Source organism: Marmota monax, unplaced genomic scaffold, assembly GCF_021218885.2.
Source record: "Marmota monax isolate L192 unplaced genomic scaffold, Marmota_monax_Labrador192_F-V1.1 WCK01_AAM20220418_F8-fsc00001, whole genome shotgun sequence".
In the NCBI taxonomy this organism is placed as follows: Eukaryota; Metazoa; Chordata; class Mammalia; order Rodentia; family Sciuridae; genus Marmota; species Marmota monax.
The window spans coordinates 35,166,722-35,187,859 of record NW_026693777.1 but is presented as its reverse complement, the minus strand read 5'-3'; the positions used below and the strand labels follow the sequence as shown (position 1 = coordinate 35,187,859).

Genomic DNA, 21,138 nt, shown 5'->3' with positions numbered 1-21,138 from the left:
TGTACTGAAATATTAAAACAACATATAGATCCAGTCTAATTTAATAAGGTTCTTAAAATTCACTGGAGACATTTGTTCTGAAGGTGGCCTTTATTTCTCCTCTCTTGATTTTGCTTACTCTTGGATGTAATAATCACCATGCTTGGACTACATCTTCTACTTCTGTTTCTACAAATAGAATGAGCAGAGCACATACTGTAATCTCCCCTATCCACAATTTCCCTTTATGTGATTTCAGGTTACCATTAAAAATTTCAGTGTGGAAAAAGGGTGATTAGAGTCCAGTGAGACTATGTGGGGGGAGAAGAGAGACCATATTCACACAATTTTAATTGTAATATATTGTTTTAATGGTTCCACTACATCATTGTATATTGTTTTGAGTATCTTGCTGTGACAGCTTTCAAGGTCAGCTTTTATCCTAAGCTGACTGTTAGTCACAGATGGCTGAGATATCACCTTATAATGATAAAAGATTTTTCACTCATGATTTTAGAGGTTTTGATCCATGATTGCAGGCCCCTGTTCTTAGTGTCTGTGGTAGTGAGCACATCACAGAATATGCATGTGACTCAATAAAACAATTGACATCTCTATAAAAGAAAAAGTGTGGCCTGACTTCCTTAATAAGACTCCTAAAGCACAATAAATAAAATCAAGAATCAATAAATGGCATGGATTCAAACTAAAAAGCTTCTTAGCAAAAGAAACAATCATTTAGGCGAAGAGAGAGCCTAAAGTATGGGAGCAAATCTTTACTACATGCACATAAGATAAAGTGCTAATCTCCAGGATATATAAAGAACCCAAGAAACTTAATACCAAAAAAAACCAAACAATCCAATCAATAAATGGTCTAAGGAACTGGACAGACACTTCTTAGAAGAAGATATACAATCCATCAACAAATATATGAAAAAGTGTTCAACATCTTTAGTAATTAGAGAAATGCAAATCAAAACTACATTACGATTTCATCTCACTTGGGTCTGAGTGGCAGTTTTCAAGAATATAAGGAATAATAAGTGTTGGTGAGGATGCGGGGGAAAAAGTATACTGATACATTGCTGGTGGGACTGCAAATTGGTGCAACCACTTTCCAAAGTAGTATGGAGATTCCTCAGAAATTTTAGAATGGAACCACGTTTGATCCAGCTAAACCATTCCTTGGTCTATACCCAAAGGATTTACAATCAGCATACTATTTTGACATAGGCAAACTGATGTTTATAACAGCACAATTAACAATATTTAAATTGTGGAACCAACCTAGTTTCCCATCAATAGATGAATGAATAAAGGAACTGTGGTATATATTCACAATGGAATATTACTCAGCATTTAAAGAGAATAAAATTATGGCATTTGCAGGTAAGTGGATGAAGTTGGACAATATTATGCTAAGCAAAATAAGCCAATCCCCCAAAACTAGAGGCTGAGTATTTTCTCTTATTAATGGATGCTGATATATGATCGGTGTTGGCATGGGAAGAATGAAGAAACTTTGGATTTGGCAAAGGGAGGGTGAGGGGGTGGTTAAAGGTGTAGAAAAGATGGTAGAATGAGATGGTCATCATTACCCTAGGTACATGTATGATTGCACAAATGATACGTCTACATCATGTACAACCAGAGAATAGAAATGTTGTGCTCCATTTGTGTATGATGAATTCAAATGCATTTTGATGTCATGTACACCTAAGTAGAAGAAATTTAAAAAGTAAACAACAACAGCAACAATGAAAACCCCATTACTCCAAAACTAAAACCAAATAAAACATAACAACAACAACAACAACAAACCCACTCACATTTCTTCCAGAAAGTGAAAGAGAAAAAGAAGAAAAGGTTGGGATCCCAGTACCTTGTTTAAGGTCATGGTACCAGTGAGTGGAATATCTCTGACTGACTCCATCTTTGAAAGGTTTCACCATCTCACAATAACTCCAAACCAGGGACCAGGCCTTTATTTAATAGGTAGTACTTTGGGGGACACATAAGGTCCAAAGTATAGCTATAGTATATGTGTACCAGGAAAAGCAGTCAGAGAACTTAAAAGTTCACTATTTGTTCACTTGCTGATGTGTTTCAGACACTTTTCTGGTACTACCATTTAATCATGATCACTTCTACTCATTTGTAATTGAGGAAAGAGGATGACAGTAGCCAAGTCACTTGTCCAATGTAACAGAGCTATAAAGTGAGGAATGTATGAGTGATAGCATCTGGGGAGGTTGTTGTTTTTGAGGAGAATTGGAGGTTGTATATGATTTTGGTATATCTTCAAAAAGCAATGATGAGTGCTGGGGTTGTTGCTCAGTGGTTGAGCACTTGCCTAGCATGCATGAGGCACTGGGTTCGATCCTCAGCACCACATAAAATAAATAAAATAAAGATATTGTGTTCATCTACAACTCAAAAAATATTTTTTAAAAAAAGCAATGATGATGTTGGTGATACAGCAATGAAAGTCCCATCATTTTATGAATGCTTTATAATTTTTAATTTTTAAATTTTAATTATTTCATGTAACTTATGTATAAAAATTAAAACTTAGAAATTCTCCTATATTATCTCACCATCAACCACACACTACACCCTGACTCAGGCAACCACCAATCTGTTTTGTTTGTTGCCACAGTTGTGCTTTTTAAATTTTTTTAAAATTCATTTTTATGGTGTAGACTTGAGTGTATAACACGATGTTTTGATGTACATACACTTAGTAAAATGCTTTCTATAGTAAAAAAAATGAGCATGTCATGTTGGGTGTGTGAATGTGTGTGTGTGTGTGTGTGTGTGTGTGTTTGTGTGTGAAGGAATATGTAGTGTGAGTCTGTTTGTGGTTAGAACAGCTACAATCTTCTCTTAGCAAAATGTTCTGTATGCAATAACATATTATTTACTGTAATGCTCATGCAGTATGCTACAGCTCTAGATTACTTGTACTATCTAATGTTCTTTTTTAAAATTAATTTTAGTTCTTCCTATTTCATCCTCACTTTGTTCCTGGTAACAGGTCTGCTTGTTTCTGTTCATTCAACTATTTTAAGTTTCTACATAAGAATAAGTTCATACATTATTTATCTTTCTAAGTCTGGCTTGTTTCATTTAGCCAGTTTACTCCACATTGTAAAAACGTGTCATTTTACAATTTTTTAAAGCTAAATAATATTCCATAGAGTATGCATAACACACTTTCTTTCCCTACTGGTTCACTGATGGAAACATATTGATTCCATATTATGGCAATGAATATGGAAGTGCAGATATCTCTAGGAAGTATCTATTAAATTTTTTTTGGTAATTTATCCAACAGAGAGATTGCTGAGTAACATATTAGGTCCATTTTAATTTGAGGGACTATTCACAATGGCTACATGTTTGCATTCATACCAACATTGTTAAAAAGTCCCTTCTCCACGTACTCAACACCAATTGGATATCTCTTTACTTTTTCATAATTGACATTGTGAGAGCAGTAATATGCCATCCTATCTTTTTTTATTTGCAAATGATGCAGTGTGTTCCCTTCTGAGCCTATGTTTCCTCATTGCAACTGAGATTCATCCCTGTTATGCTGAGCATCAGTGGTTTTGTGTTATTGCTAAGTGTTATTCCACTGTATGCCTGTTCTCCCCATGTCTCTCCACTTTTCCAACTTCCACTTCTCCCCACTTTAGGGTTTGTCCAGTTTATACTGATTAAAAATAGAATTCTGTAAACATGATATAATTATGTCACATATAATTATCATTTGCTCCAGTAAATAGCTAAAGAGTAGGTTTGCTGTGTCAAATGATTTAAATTAGATTTAATGATACATTTTCTATGGAATTGTACTCAAGATAAAATGTGTGGTTAATATCTACACAACGTTATACATATAGCTGTATTTTTTAGAGTGCTAATGCATTGTCTTTAAAATATTTTATCTCCTAAATTTGTATGGGCTCACCATAACACCAAAGTAGTTTCCTTCTGTCACAAACAGCTGAGTGATGGCAAATTTTATAGCGTGCAGCTGGAGTGAGGTAATGTTACATGTTGGAGGACCTAATTTTCACTAGAGAATAAAATGGAATTTAATGGATGTGTTCATGGAGCACAGACTAGTACCAACGATATACATCAGATGACGGAGACCCTGAGAAGTGTGGATTATCCCATGTCCCTTGCCTGTTTGCTCACCTTAAAGCACTGCTTCTCACTTACACACTACTGATAATTGTAAATGTGTACAACCAGTCTTGAAATCAGTATGGAGGTTCTTCAAAAGCATGCATGCATGCAGTTCATGCATACCCATGTTTATAGCAACACAATTTACAATCGTCAAACTATAGAACCAGCCTAGGTTTGCATCATTGAATGAATAGACAAAGAAAATGTGCCATCTTATTTGAAAGTTTACTTAGTCATAAAGAAAAATGAAATTAGGTCATTTGCATGAAAATGAATGAAATTTGAGATTATTAAATGAAATAAGCCAGAAGGACAAAGCTAAGTCATGTTTTCTCTTGTTATGTGGAAGCTAGAGAGAGAAGAGAGAGAAAAAGGGAGGACCTCATAAAAATAGCAGGATGTCAGAAAGTAGAGGGAGGGGCCCAGGGTGAGAGAGGAGGAGAGTTGAAGACAGGTAGTGGATAATGATATTGCCCAAAATATGTTACATTCGTGTATGCATCTGTCACAATAAATGTCATTATTATGTACAATTATAAAGCACTAATAAAAAATTTTAAAAATAGAATTCATTGAAATTTGCTTTAAGTATGAGGAAGAAAGGGAAACAAACAGGCCATCACATTATTAGAGAGTATTAGATTTATGTCAGTAAAATCATTGTATGTGATCACATTCTTCTCCGTGGATTATACTGATTCTAAATTCTCATTAGGGCCTGAAATATATTTGTCACACAGTAAAACAACACAGTTTTGCTTGGACAGTGTGAATAGAGTATTATTGTTGGTATGGGACATGTTAACTGCAGATAGCAGAATTTAGAGTTTTAAACATTAGAATTCTGTGTTGTGAGTACGCTGGACCAACAGGCAGTTGCTTGGGATCTCTTGGTTTATGAATTTCCTAAATTGAGAGCATCATAAGATGCTTTTTTTAACCCTCCAATGAACAAACAAGGCAAAGAAAGAATCAATTACAATGAATCTATACAGGAAAGTATAATGTAATTTTAAAGAGTCTTTGAGTTCATTTGATTTGTTTTCTTTTCTTTTCTTTTCTTTTCTTTTTTTGGTGGTGGTGAAAATCTTACTTAATTTGGTCCATAGCTATAATTTCTTAAGTGTGACTAAGACAATGATTCCAGTCATATCAAAGTCAGATGACTTGTGTTGGTGTGAGATAAAGGTCAGCTATCACCATGCTAGCTGAAACCATGGTTGGCCACCGACTTGCTGAACCATGCTCCTGGCTCTAGGGACACCTTGCACTGCTGGCTTATGTGGGACTTTTTCAAGGCAGGGTGATAGTAAAATCAACAATAAACATGTATTTATCAACTGATGATACGGGGAAAGGCCACATATAGATAAATATACACGGAGTGAAATATAGAACCACCGCTGTGATGTGAGCTGACAATGTGCCAAGAGCCTTGGACAAGTCCCCAGAGGAACGTTTCCAGACAGTGACCAAGTTATTCAAAGGATTGAAGTCTTTAGGCTAACACCTTTGTTAGTATTATGTAAAGAAGAAATAATATTTAATTTTCACTTCTGTAAAAGCAAAGCAATACTAAAAGAGAATGGTTTACTTTTATCAGTGATGCTTCTGTATTTTATATAACAGAAAGTGTGCCTGACAGTATGTTTTGGCTTTTTTAAACACCTAGAATATTTTGTGTGAGGAAGACAGGATATGACCAAGAGGCAATGCACCCTTAAAAGTGAATAAATGCTCCCAATACCTGTTCATCAGTTGAGAAATATCAAACTGCAGAGTCTATGTAGTCCACTAGATGGCCAAACAAGGCTTGTATCCCAGCATGCTTTTCCACAGGTGCATGCCTCCCTTCTCAATATCATTTCCCACTGATGGGTTCAAATATTAGCCTCCAAATATACTACTTTCAATTAAATTTTGTCTCAGCAAGGAAATAGCCAAGAATCAGGTGAAGGGTATAGGTGCAAGGTATTTATTGTCCTATTGTGAGTTTTATTTTGGATATGGTTTTATAGGTACTTATTACATTGTGTAAAGTGTTTAATTAATAATGAAACAAAAATGAGGTAACATTGAAAAAATAAATTTTGTTTTAGGTTTTGTTTGCAGGGAATGGATCTAAGTAACTAGATAGATCTACTAGTCCACCTATATAATCGTTCATCATGATATTTCCTGACATTCAAAAATTTAAGTTTGAAGTTATTTGCAAACTTGATGCGAAACAGAGGGGATGTCATTATATCCCATGGTCATGTGATTAGAAGTTAAATCATATGACTTTGTTTAGATACATTGCTTCTGTGTACTAAAAAAAACAAACAAAAAAAACAAACAAAAAACCTTAACAGGGTTCACCCATTTCTAATGTTAGCAGAAAGCATTGAGTAAATTCTGTAGAGGATGAATAGACGTAATTCTAATGTGAATAGAAGGAACTGGCCATCAGTGTAGATGCCACTTTCAATTGAGCACATTAAAGGACAGATGCCTAAGTACAGGTGTCCATCACGCAGAGCTCAGGAGCTCTCAATGACAGACTAGTCAGCAGAATCTGTCACAATGACACCATTTGCTCAGTCTTTGTGTTGCTATCTTTATATCTTTGTTTCTCAATGTATAGATGAGAGGATTCAAGGCAGGGGTGATAGCAAAATCAACAATAAACATGTATTTGTCAACTGATGATGTGGGAAATGGCCACATATAGATAAATATGCATGGAGTGAAAAATAGAACCACCACAGTGATGTGAGCTGACAATGTGCCAAGAGCCTTGGACAAGTCCCCAAAGGAACGTTTCCAGACAGTGACCAAAATGAAGGCATAGGAAAGGAGGAGCAGGAAGAAGGTGCCTATGGTTATGACACCACTGTTGGCAGTAACAACAAACTCAAAGTTGGCTGCATCAGAGCATGCAAGCTGTATGATCCTGGGAAAGTCACAACAAAAGCTGTCTATTTTATTAGGACCACAAAAAGGCAAGTTGATAACAAATGAAAACTGAAATATGGCATGGATCACTCCCGTTACCCAGCTGATGACTATCAACAGAACGCATGTTTTGGGGCTCATGATGGTCAAGTAGTGGAGAGGTTTGCAGATGGCTGCATACCTGTCAAATGCCATGGCTATGAGCAGCACCATTTCTGTTCCTCCAAAGGCGTGGATGAAGCATGTCTGCGTCATACAGCTTTGGAAGGAAATTACTTTGTGTTCCTTTAACAGGTCTGTGATCATCCTGGGAAGTGTGGTGGAAGAAAGTCCCACATCATTGAAGGACAGGTTGGCCAGCAGGAAGTACATTGGAGAATGTAAGTGAGAATCAGCAATAACCAAAAAGACAATGAAGAGATTTCCCAGGATGATCCCTAAGTAGAGCAAGGAGAATGTTATCATGAGAATAACTTTAGTTTCCCAAGAACCTGAGAGTCCCAGCAGCACAAACTCAGACACTACAGAGCCATTCAGTCCATCCATTGCTTTGTTCATAAGATCTGGTTTAAAACCACCTGTGGATAGAACATGATGAAGAGTTAGAATTAATGGTACTAATGTGCATTCCCCATTTATACTGCTACTCCTTTCTGTGGGTCAGACAGCCTTAGTTTAAAATCATTGAGTTGACTCAAAGAAAATATAATTCAAGGAGCTAGATAATGGAAGAGGAGAGTAATTTTGTAAAAAGAGAAAGAAATTTAACAAGAAATGCACACTTTGGTTTATTTTCCTTTTATTTTTTCCACAAGCAGAATTTTTGTGTCTTTTTAATTTTTTTTTTTCTGCCAAGGATTTCTAGATATTTGCTGTGACATCTTTCCTAGGTGTTTACCTAGCCTGATAATATCAGTTGACTGAATGTTTTTATACATTATAATTGGTAGACTAATTACAAACATTTTGATGAATTTCTATTTTTGTCCAGTGAAAAGAGATATTCAGGCTGATACTATTATCTTCTGTCATTTTATTCCAGTTTCTGTGTCAGTTTTGTTGTTTGTACATTATCATAGAGGTGAGGTGTTCATATTGAGATTATTCACATGAAACATTTTAATCATAGTTTGTGCATGATCCTCAATATTCAATAACTTATTTTTAAATAAAAACTTACACATTTTTATTTGTATATAAGAATTTGTAAATAAATTTGTATCTACTCCTGTTTGTAAGTAAAAAAAATTCTTAAACAATGGTATTTATAGATAACATAGTTATGAAGTTTCTGCATGCAGAGCTTCATACTTTGAGTTAGGCTCATTATATAAATGAATAAACTTAGACATAGAGCATTTTGGTGTGAGAGCTGGGACTTGTATCTTCAGATGTTGAACACCATAATCCATGCTCTGGACCATGATTCTGTACTGTTTAGGATAGTCCCCTCAGGTATACCTGGAACTTGCCCAAATATACTTACATTAAAATTGCTTTAACTTTGCATCCTTTTGCTTTTAAATATAGTAAACCTTTATTAAAAGGAATCTGAAATTTGGGTCCTCTCTATTCACTATTTTTTTTCTACCTAGATGTTCTTTGTCAATCCTCAATTTTTGTTAATTCAATAAGGCACAACAATCCAGATTGCACATATGAATACTGGTGGAGAGGAAATCTGAATTCTTAATATTTTATATAAACATCAATTTTCAGTCATTTTCTTCTGCTCACCCTTAATTGTGGATGTGACTCAGGTATGTTCAATTTGTTTTATTCATCAGTTTACTCATTTTCAATAGTACCTATATGTCAAATTTTAGATCATCAGCTTTTTCTTTGGAAACCAGAGTTATATGTATAAAGATGTATGTGGGATACCCACACACAAGTTCCACTTCAACCCCCAAGTTAACAAAAAATCAAATCTGAATTCACTATCTTATAATTTAATCCCATGACTTCATAAATTTATTTACCATTGTTTCAGATGTACAATATGGATACCTTATCATACTTTTTAATAAATGCACAATTAATGTTTTTTTAATATTTCTCAATTTTTGTCTCCCTTTCATTTCCACTGTCATGTGTTTTGGCTTTAAATTTACATATTTTCCTATCTTGAGACTTGAAAAGGTCACTGTCTCCATTCATCCACACATTCTGCCCATTCTATTCTCTGTTTTCAGATCTATGTAAAGTCAAATCTCCTCACTTGGTTTTCCTACTGAAAGCCTTTGATGAGTCTATCACACGGATACTCTGCAAGTACCTAAGCATGTCACTAGAACCTTAAGAGGACATCAGCACAATTTGAAACTGGAAGGAATTTTTGGGGAGTAAATTTATCAGTTATTAATAAATTTAAAAATTATTTTTTTGTAAAAATCTTAATAAAGTAAGAATAACTAAGAAATATTATAATAGGTTTCTTTTAATACAAATTTTAATTGGTAGTCATTTTATAATAATATTCAAAATATTAAATGAAGCAGAAAAGGGAGAAAGCCTACTGGCAGTCAGGTTAAACAATTAGTATAAGTAGAGAAGATTAAATCAAGGAATACTTTTTCAGAATAAGGTAACAAAACAATAATCATACAAAATTCAGATAATTATATTCCTCAAAAATAAGTTGTTTGAATGTAAAATATTAAATATAATATGATCTCTAATATATGAAATATTATTTTGAAATATGTTAAAGAGATGGCACTTATAAAGGAAGTAGATCTGCACTGTATACATCCAGTCAAAAATATAAATTTTTCTGAAACTTGAAATCTGGGACAAAATGGGAAGTCCAATCATGCTTATAGACAAAAAAAATTCAAGGTTATGAAAGTAAGAACTCTCTTAGAAATAGATATGCAGAACTGCAGTGTTCATTTCATATCTAGTTCATCTTTTCAGATTTAGCAAAGATAGGAAAATTCCACTTCTAAAATCAGAAAGGTTGAAAGAAAATCTAATGGGAGGGAATGATTTCTATAGAAGATATCAGAAAATATCATAAACATTTAATAACTAAACAATGATTAATTTGAGTTAAAATAGAAGAGAAAAATGGAAAAAGTCATTATATTTAGATATATATTAAGAAATTTAAAATACATTAAGGAAGGCACTAGAATTATATGGGAACAAGAGGAATTAATTAAGAAATCATAACATTCAATTTTTTTTAAACATGTAAGTCAACATTAGAATCATCAAATGTATCTTACCATACATCTGGTATCAAAATAGTTCCAGTTGATTAGAAGTCTTAATAGTAAAGGTAAAATGATAGAATTTGAATGTAATAGGTGTAAATTATTTTTTTAAACCTGTGCTTAAGAAGTATTTTCTAAATTCACTCCAAATCCAGAAGCTGGATTCCAGTTTTCAATCATTTTCTGAGCAGAATGACCACACCTGTGGTTGCTGTGGATGGGGAGGAAGAGTTGTGAGTCCCTGCTGGGGGAATGTGAAATGTGTGCTCACTCCAGAGGGTGATGGGGATCAGACATGAACACTATCGGCTCTGACTCAGCAGTCCTGTCATGGAATTATTTTGAAGGAAAATAAATACATAACAAAATGTTTGTAATATTATTTTTGTTAGTATTTCTGATTTTGAGGGAACTAAGACAAAAGATAAAATTTCTATGACCAACTCACTTTCATTTCACTTGAGAGGTTATTTCCAGTTTGGGGAAATATAGATAGTACTGTAATTAATATATATTTTTCATATAATAAAAAAATTTCTAAAATAAGAGGCTTTGTTCTAGGTAGAGAATTGAGATAAGCAAATTGAAATGGGAAATAATGACAGGAAAAGATCATTGTGCATTAACATTATTTCAGTGCACAGTTTGTTTTCAGATTGGAGTGAACTTCACCCTAGAAATGTGAGATTGCCTAAATTTGCCACTTTCATCAAATGGTACAGCAAGCAATATTTGAAAGGATATAGAAAATAACTGAGTAATTTCAGTGACCTGTAAAAACCATTGTTTCCAAGCTGAGAGATGGGAATTTGTAAGATTGTAGAAGGACAGTCCTTTCTTTGGTGTGTGAAACTGTCCTGTAGATTGCACAGATCAGAGATTCCTTGGAACATAAATTCTGCAACACTTTCCACAACTCCAGGTAAATAACACACCAAGGGTGTAAAATCCATTAGTATCTTGAAAAAATGCAACACAAAAGATTATTAAATTAATGGATGTGTTGAAAAGTGAAAGAGCCAACATCATTATTAAATTAATGGATGGGTTGAAAAGTGAAAGAGCTGACATCAGAAGTTTGTGATGTTCTTGTGTACAGGAATTACCTCTGAAATCAGGTCCTTCTTGCTAATGAACTTTCTTTGGATTCTACCTTAAGTCTGATGTGAAGTCCAGTTTGTTGTCTGCAGTGAGAATTTCAGTGAGAATGTGTCCTCCTCATTGCAGCACTGTGGAGGGAACTCTGAGGGGAGAAACTTTTCAACTGTTTTAAGTAGCGACATGATTGTAAAGACTCTCCCTCTCTTTCTCTTGGGGATCCTTGGCCACTTACTTTCTCTCCACTTAGTCCTCAAGGGATATGAAACTATCTGTGTTATATCCGAGTTACTCTAGTCAAAGAAAGTTAAAAGTTGGTTCAAACAGCAAAATTATGTTTAGAATTTGTTTCTCTGGTGTGTGCAGGAGGATGTGACACTCTTCTATTGTTGTGTGTCTCTGGTATCACGTGATTGAACCTAGATGACATTGGGTAACTGAAACCACAGAGGGGGAATCATTATAAGGGGGACTACTGTATGTGCACTTGCCATCCAAGATTGGTAGTTATGCATCCAAGAATGGATACGAGTGGAACAGGAGAAATGAAGGGCACCTTTAATATTGGGTAGAAATATCTCTAATGAATTGTATGAACCTTATTAAATTAGACTGGATTGATATGTTGTTTTTAATATTATAATACAGTAGAGGGTAACCTTCCGTTTTTATTTTCATCATTGAGAGAAATGCCTGGAGTATGGTTTTACAATCAAACCATGAACTTCAGACTTCTACTGAAGGAAGCACTGAGAATGATGAGACCCAAATCCTCCTCTGACTCACAGGAAGCATAAGTCCAAGTGGGCCCTTGAGTCATGAACACAATGTTGAGGACTCACTTCTGAAATGTTCCACTACCATATAACAGCACTGGGGTGGAGAAAGTTTGTAATAGAACTTTGTGGAACTTTGTGGGATATTCAGGTTCCAACTATAGCAGTAATATGTGTGTATAGGAAAAACAGTATGTGTGGGGTTTGGTTCAATCTGTACTTTCAGACATCACTGTGGGTCTGGGATCTTATTCAATGTAGCTCAAGTGGGACTACTATACAGATAAATATCTTAGGAGACTTTTTTATCTCTTTTTATTTTTCTTGTTTGATTTTTTTTTTTTTTGATACTGGGGTTTGAACTCAATGCTTAACCATGAAGCTATTCCCAGTCCCCCTTGGTCTCACTAAGTTGCTTAAGAGCCTCACCAAATTGCCTAAGCTGGCTTTCAACTTGTGCCCTGACTCAGCCTCTCCAACTGCTGGGATTACAGGCGTGTGCCATTGCGCCTGAATAATGTTTTATTTTTAATTAATAAGGTGTGAGTATAATAATAATGTCGTTATTTGCTTTTTTTTTAATCACATCCCTTTGGTCCTTTGTCCCCTCCTACCTCTGTACAAGCTCTTAGTCTCCATTATAGTTTTTCTTTACCTCTTTCATTTTTGTGTCTCCGAGAAGTTATATGAACTTGTTTGCTCTAACATCCATTATTGTGACATAGGTATAGAGTCCATGATCATCTCAGTCACAGAACTTAAAGTTCCAAGACTTGTTTACTTGGGAGCTTCAGACACTTTTCTGGCGCTACCTACTTTAATCATGATCACTTAGATCCATTTACAGATAAGAAAGTAACTTAAAAGAGACTATATGCCTGGTCCATGCGACACAGCTACAAAGTAGCAGACCTGTGAGAGGTAGCGTCTGGGGAGAGTTGTTGGTTTTGAGGAGCTGGAGGGCCTATATGATTTCTGTGAATCTTGAAATATCAATAAAAACTTACTGATGTACAGAGTAAAGTAAGTCCTTTCATTCTATGAATGCTTTGAAATTTGTTATTACACTTTTAAATTTTTAATTAAGAAATAATTTATCTAAATAAAATTAAAGCTTTTTAAATCTGCAGCTCTGCAGTTACACATTTATATTTTGAAACCATAACACCATCCAGATGTTGCCAGTCTTATTACACTCTAAACGTTCCTATGGTAACTTTAGTGAACCAAGTACCACAGTCTTGACTCAACCAAGGATCTGATATTTGTTCTCTAAATTGTATTTTTTTTAAATGCATTTTTATGGTATATACATATTTGAGATACACAACATGATGTTTTGATGCACATATACATAGTGCAATGTTTTATAGTCAAGGAAATAAGCACATCTATCACTTTACATAGACACTTGGTGTGTTTATGAGTCTTGGTGATCAAAGCACCTCAATCTTTTCAAATTTTCTACATGCAATAACATTATTTACTTTAGTAGACACCCTGATTTACTCATGCTATCCAATGTTTCCTTTAGAATTTTGACCTACATTTCCCTAGTTCATCTGTAACTCTGACCGTTTGTTTACTGTAGTTCTCTTCTGTTTCTATTTATTCATTTTTTTTTAGTTTTAGCACATGAGTAAGATCATACAATATTCTTTAGTCTGAGTTTGATGTATTTCTATTTATCCTAATGTCCTTCACTTTCATCCATATTGTAATAAAAGCCATTATATCCTTCTGTATTAGTCAGCTGTTTGTCACTGTGACCAAAACATCTAACATATACATCTTAGAGGAGAAAAACTTATTTTGACTCCCGTTTTCACAAGTTTCAGTCCATGGTTGGTTGCCTCCATTGCTTTAGGTATGAGGTAAGGAAGAACATCAAGGCAGAAGGGTGTGGCCGAGGAAAGCTGCTCTCAGTTCTTGGGAACCAGTAAGCTAAGAGAGAAGGAAAAAGGGGCTAGGGAGAAGATAGAGTCCCAAAGGTCATGCTCCCAGAGACCCACTTCCTTCTACCAGTTTTCTTACAGTTTTCCACAACCTTCTAGTAGTCCATTAAGCTATTGATGGAGTAATCCACTGATGAGGTCCGAGCTCTCATGATCTCATTATTTCCCTCCAGCCGCACCTCTGAACCTTGTTGCATTGAGGACCAAGCTCTTAAAACAAAAGAATTTGGGGGACTTTGTAGATTCAAAACATAATGCCTTCTTCTAAAGATGCAAAGTATTCCATATTATATGCATAGCACATTTTGTTTACCTATTGATCCATTGATGGACACTTAGGTTCATTCTATATTATAGCTGTTATGAATATTGCTTCAATGAACAATGAACACGAATGTTTTTTTTTAAATTTTATTGGTTCTTTTTAGTTACACAGGTAGTATAAATTTATTTTTATATAATTATATAAGGATGAAATATATTTCATTTCTAATTAGGAGCCCATTCTTTTGGATGTACACAATGGTGGAAGTCACTATGGGATATTAAATACATAATAAAATTATTTTGGATTCATTCCATTCTTTCCTTTTCCTATTGATGTAGGAAAGAAGAGGCTGGACACCTAAGGAATTAACATGAAGCAGGTTTATAGGATGCAGCCAGGTCCAGCGTGTGGTTTGTGCCTGAAATTCTCCTCTGGACCAAGAGTCTAGAAATTCTTTGAACTCTATACCTAGTGGGAGGAGGAATTTGGACGTTTACATAAAAATAATTGTTTTCTTTCTTTGAGTTCTCAGAAAGTGCCTTTTAAGCAAAGACAGGGGTCTTATAAGTCTTTACCAAGAAAAAAAGATAGTATCTTTTGTACAACAAGCTAATCAACTTTTAATTTCATCACACCTTTTGTGTGCAAACTTGGCATTTATAAAAAAGAGGAAGCTTCAAACCACAATTCCTTCTGAAGTCATTCTGCCTGCTGATACTCTTTGTAAAAATCTTTTTGATGACAGGAGAAGCTTAATTGTGGCAAGGGTCTTGTGGGTGGGTGGGGTCTCTGGTCTGCTTTACTATCCCCCATCTTTTCCTTTCATTCCACTTTGTCTAATCCTCTGAACTTCTATTCTTCCCCTCTCCCCACTCAAGCTATGTGGCTTAGCTTCCACATATCAGTGAAAACATTTGACCTTGGCTTTTGGGGACTGGCTTATTTCACTTAGCATGATAGTCTCCAGATCCATGCATTTACTTGCAAATGTCATAAAGCCATTCTTCTTAATGATTGTGTGTACTCTGTTGTGTATATATATACCACATCCTATTCCCAACTGGACATATCAGGTGACAGAGACCCTAGGCACTGTGGGTAATCCCACATCCCAGGCCTGCTTTCTCACTCTCACCCCTCTGAGAGGTGTCACTCATACTTTATATTGATTTACAATTGGCTGAGTATTAATGATGCTACAAAATTTATTTCATATTAGTATCCAGGGGAAAAGTTCTATAATGATTCCTCTATTAAGAAGAGGTGCTGAAGATAGAAAAGTTAAATTTTTATGCTTATATTATTATTTTTTATTATCCATTTCTTCAAAGAAGAATTCTCCTTAAGGACAGAGTATAAATATGCAAAGCTTAAAAGGTAAAACCATGTAACCTGAATATATTTTCAGGAGCTTCCACTCATATTGTATGACCTTATATACACAATAACCCCATAGAATGGGATGTCACTGTGGATAAGTTGCATCTCTGCAAGGGGAACTTGTTGGAAGTAACAGAGCTGAGAGGCAGCATGACTGAGGTGCCCATCTAAGGGGCTATGACTCCTACTGCTAAGGTGCCATCCTGACTCTGTTCTAGTGACTTTTTTCTTTTTCAGGGCAAATAACTGATTTTCATGTATTTGAGAGACTTCCCTCCTTGTGTTTCTTTCAGATTCTTGACAAAAACACTTTGGAAAAAAAATGATGTTATCAACCATACATTCTTTAGAAATATCTTTTAGTTATTTTGTGTCTCTTCCCAGGGTCATCTTCATCCCTTGGCTGGAACTGAGGATCAAGATTTGAGAATAGACTGAGCAGAATTTTATAGTCAAGAGATCTCTGGGATTGTGTAGAAGCAAGCCTCTCATTTGGTGCAGAATTTTTTTTTTCACTTTTGAAGTCCAGAAGCCCATTAATTATTTTAGCGGAAAACTTCAATGATTCTGGAAACTTTTAGAACTTCCAGAGTCTCCCAGTAGGTAATTTGAAAATATGATATCAAACTCATCTGAGATTTGGTTTAAATGTGATAGAGAAAGGAAATTAAGGGAGACATTAAGATATTATCATAACATATAAAATGTACAGTAAAATCAATATATGTGATCAGATTATTCTCCATGGATGATGCTGACTGTAATTTCTAACCAGGGTCTGAAATATGTTTATGACCCAGTGAAGGAAACAACAGTTCCTTCTTGGGCCGTGTTCATTGAGAGCATTGTCACCAGTGTGTAGTATATGTCCTGCAAAGAGTAGCCTCTGGGGTGGGACATTCTAGAGTTCTCTGTTGTGGGTGAACATGTTGCCTAGATGAGTTATTCATGCTGGGTCCCTTGGCATGGAGTTTCCCCAAATTTTATAAGCTTCTAGATCATCTGATATGTCTTTTCTCACATTCAGAAGCAAACTTGCAAAGGGCATTCATTATGATGTCTAGAATTGGAGGTTTTTCAAAATTTAAAAATGATCTGTGGGCTATCTTATATTTGTATGTGTGAATAAAAAAGAATCAAGCTATATTTTGGTCTGTAGTTATAATTTTAAAACTGGAACTAAGATGCCAATTCCTGTCACAGAAGAAGTCAGATGACTTATTTTGATGGTAGATAATGGACATTTATGGTAGCTGAAGTAATATGTAGTCCATTGACTGGCTAAACCTTGCCCATGGGTGAATGGCCTCCCACAGCTGCTAGTTTTGTGATACATGTACAAAGTGGAGAATTAGAGAAGTATTTTTTAGGAGACATAATTTTTTATGCTACATATTAGTTAGTATTACCAAGTTAAAATGAAAAACTTTAACTGGTACTTCTTTAAGTAACAAATCAATATTATGAAGTTTTTTTTTTAATTGTTGATGGTTCTTTAATGTAAGCACCAGAAAGTCTACCTGACAGCTTGTACTGGCTTCATAAAATGCACAGAATATTATCTGTAACACAGATTGGAAATGCTAAAAATTTAAGGCATCCTTTAACAGTGAAACAATATTTCAGATGCTGTGCCCTTTAATTGAGACAATTTTAAATCACAGAGTTTGCATAGTTTCCTAGAGGGCTAAGGAACTTGCATTCCGTTACGTTTATGAGCATAATTATTCCCTCTTTCTTGGAATCATTTCCCCCCTGATTCTTCCAAAAACTAGTTCCAGTTCATCTTTGATATTTTTTTGAGGGAATCTAACCTAAATAATTAAGTAAAGCTACTAATTCTAAATACACAAACATTTGATTGATGAGTCCTTATTCAACATAGCAATTTTACTTGTGAACCTTCAGGGAAACAAAAGGAATATCATTATATGCTTTCTGGTGGTCAAATAATCACAAGATAAACCATACAACCTGGCTTGTACACATTGCATCTGTCCCAAAGAAAACCATATCACAGTGGATTCACATTTCCCATGGTAGTAAAAGCAATGAGTGAAACTTCTGTGGAGGAGTAGACATATGTTCAGTGAGGTAGATGCCATGTTCAGTTGTCCAAATTAAATGTCAGATGTTCAGGTGGGAGTATCCAACAGGCATATGGATGCACAGTTTTAGAGCTCTAAAAATAGAGGAGGTCAGCAAAATCTGTTGTAATGACCTTGCTTGTTCAGTCTTTGAATTGATATCTTTATATCTTTGTTTCTTAGTGTGTAGATGACAGGATTCAAGGCAGGTGTGATAGCAAAGTCAGCAATGAACAGATACTTGTCAATTGATGACGTGGGGAAAGGCCACACATAGAGAAACATACATGGAGTGAAAAACAGAACCACCACAGTGATGTGAGCTGATAACGTGACAAGGGCCTTGGACAAGTCCCCAGAGGAATGTTTCCAGACAGTGACCAAAATGAAGACATAGGAAAGCAGGAGCAGGAAGAAGGTGCCCATGCTCATGAATCCACTGTTGGCAGCAACGACAAACTCAAACTTTTCTGCATCTGAGCATGTGAGCTGTATGACCCTGGGAAAGTCACAGTAAAAGCTGTCTATTGTATTAGGACCACAAAAAGGCAAGTTCATAACAAAAGAAAACTGTGACATAGCGTGGATCACTCCTGTTACCCAGCCAATGACTACAAGTAAAATACATCTTTTGGGGCTCATAATGTTCAAGTAATGGAGAGGCTTACAGATGGCTGCATATCTGTCAAATGCCATGGCTATGAGCAGCACCATCTCCACTCCTCCCATCATGTGGATGAAACAGATCTGTATCATACAACCTTGGAAGGAAATTACTTTGTGTTCACTTAAAAGATCGAAGATCATCTTAGGAACTGTAGTGGAGGAAACCCACACATCATTGAAGGACAGGTTGGCCAGCAGGAAGTACATAGGAGAATGTAAGTGAGAATCAGCAATTACCAAGAAAACAATAAAGAGATTTCCCAGGATGATCCCTAAGTAGAGCAAGAAGAATGTCAATGTAAGAATAACTCTAGTTTCCCAAGAACCTGAGAGTCCCAGCAGCACAAACTCAGAAACCACAGAGCCATTCAGTCCATCCATTGTTTTGATTGTAAGAGCTGGTTTTAAACCACCTGTGGATAGAACATGAAGAGCCAGAATCAGTGGTTCTAACAGGTATTCCCCATTCATGCTGCTATTTTTTTTCTGTGAATTGTAAAACCTAGAGTAAGAAAACATATAATTACCCCCCAAATAAATAAATAGAAGTAATTAAGTGATGAGCAGAGAAATTACTCAAATGAGACAAAATTATTAATATATTAGATTAATGAAAATGATTCTTTGTATTTTATGCTCTGAGCAGACTTTTTTTTAAAGCCTCTCAATGAAATCTAGATAGTTTCTTTGAACTCTTTTCTAAGTGTTGTCCTAGCCTAAATAGTGTAAGGTGACAAAATATATTCATACTTTAATGCTTTTGGACTAACTTGCAAATTTTCCTGTGCTGAATTTCACATTTCACTAGTGAAACAGAGATTCTTAGGCTAAATGTGCTTGACACATTTCACCCATTTTCTGCTTCTTTATAACTTAAAATGTTAATTTTGATAAACCTGTATTAATTGTACATATTATTGGTGCACATTGTGATATTTCAATATATGAATAATTTGTGTAAACCACTCTCCTTTTATCTACCTTCACTCTTAACTCTTTCCTAACCTCTAGTAGTAACGTTTAGATCAAAACATTTTTTCCACTTATGAGGAAGAATACGTACTTTTCTTTCTGTTTCTGGCTTATTTCATTTAATATAATGTCCTACAATTGTATCCATTTTGATGGAAATGACAAGATTTTATTTTTTTATGTCCAAATAATATTCCATTGTTTATATCCACAACATATTCTTTATCCTTCATCTATCAAAGGGCACATTGGTTAATTACATTTCTGAGTTATTGTAAATAGTATAGCAATAAATATGGACATGAAAGTATTTTGTTGGTATGTTGATTTCATTGCCTTTAGATATATACCCAGAAGTGGAATAGTGGATCATATAGTAGTTCTATTTTTAGTTTTTTGAGGAACCTTCATACCATTTTCCAGAATTGCTATGTGAATTTACATTCCCACCCCAACAACCTATAAGATTCCTTTTTCTTCACCTACTGGCCTCTCCTCCATGTCCTGCATTTGTTATTTTATTTATATTTGTGGTAATAACTATTCTAATTGGAGTGAAATGTCTCATTGTAGTTTTGATTTGTGTTTTTCTGATGGCTAATGACATTTAACATTTCTTCATTATTTTTTGGGCATTTGTATTTCTTCCTTTGAAAATGTCTATTCATATCATTTGCCTATTTTAAAATTGGAATACTTGGGGGTTTTAGTGGTAAGTTTTTGAGTTCCTTAAAAGTATAAATATTTACTCTTTGTCAAATGAACAATTGGCAAATATTTTCTCCTACTCGGTAGGTTGTTTCTTCACCATTTTTTTTTCTTTGCTGTACAGGAATATTTTACTTTGTTGTAATCCTTTTTGTCTATATTTGCTTTTGGATGTTATACCCACAAAACTCATTGCTTATTCTAATGTCCTGAGAGTTTCCTCTGTGTTATTTTTCTGCTAGTTTTGTACTTTGTGTTTTACATGTGTGCATGTTATGTTTTTGATGGTACAATTTACTATGAAGCCCAAGTGTTTGAGCTGAGATTTTTCACATTTATTTCATGACACATTATCATCATAATCCATGCCTTGACATCAGCATTCAGTAACTTATGCCTAGGAAACTGAATACCTGTAAATAAGTAGGAAAGAAACTCTTTTATTTAAGTAATAATAATGTTACTGTATAATATTTATTATGTGTCCCCTCCATGCAGAGCTTAGTACTAAGCACACTGTCTCCTTTAAAGCATACAAAATTACACATATAGACACTGTTAAATGGGGCTCACAATATCAATATAGAAACTGAGTCTTGGAGGTACAATTCTTCAGGCCAAGAATAGCGCCCAGAGGTATAGGACACCACACTGATGCTCCTGGCCATGGATGCTGTGCTATTAAGGATACACCCTGCAATTCTCCCAAAAATCTTCCAGCTAAATTTCAACTTTTTGTGTCCTTTTAATTAGCAACATAGAAAACTTTCATTTTCAATAATAAAATCTCTTAATCATGTCTCCCTTCTAATTACCTCTTGCTCTATAAAGCCTTTTTTTTAAGCAATCTTAAATTTTGTGTATTAAATTAGTCAAACCACCCAG

General features: G+C 34.9%; 2 protein-coding genes across 2 annotated transcripts; both read right to left on the bottom strand.

Moving 5' to 3' along the window:
* Nucleotides 1-6,732: 6,732 nt before the first annotated feature.
* LOC124104129 (olfactory receptor 4F15-like) lies at nt 6,733-7,668 on the bottom strand. Its single transcript, XM_046460786.1, has one exon. It carries the CDS (start codon nt 7,666-7,668, stop codon nt 6,733-6,735), a length of 936 nt encoding a protein of 311 aa, XP_046316742.1.
* A 10,350-nt stretch (nt 7,669-18,018) lies between these two features.
* LOC124104796 (olfactory receptor 4F21-like) lies at nt 18,019-18,954 on the bottom strand. Its single transcript, XM_046461899.1, has one exon. It carries the CDS (start codon nt 18,952-18,954, stop codon nt 18,019-18,021), a length of 936 nt encoding a protein of 311 aa, XP_046317855.1.
* Nucleotides 18,955-21,138: the final 2,184 nt, after the last annotated feature.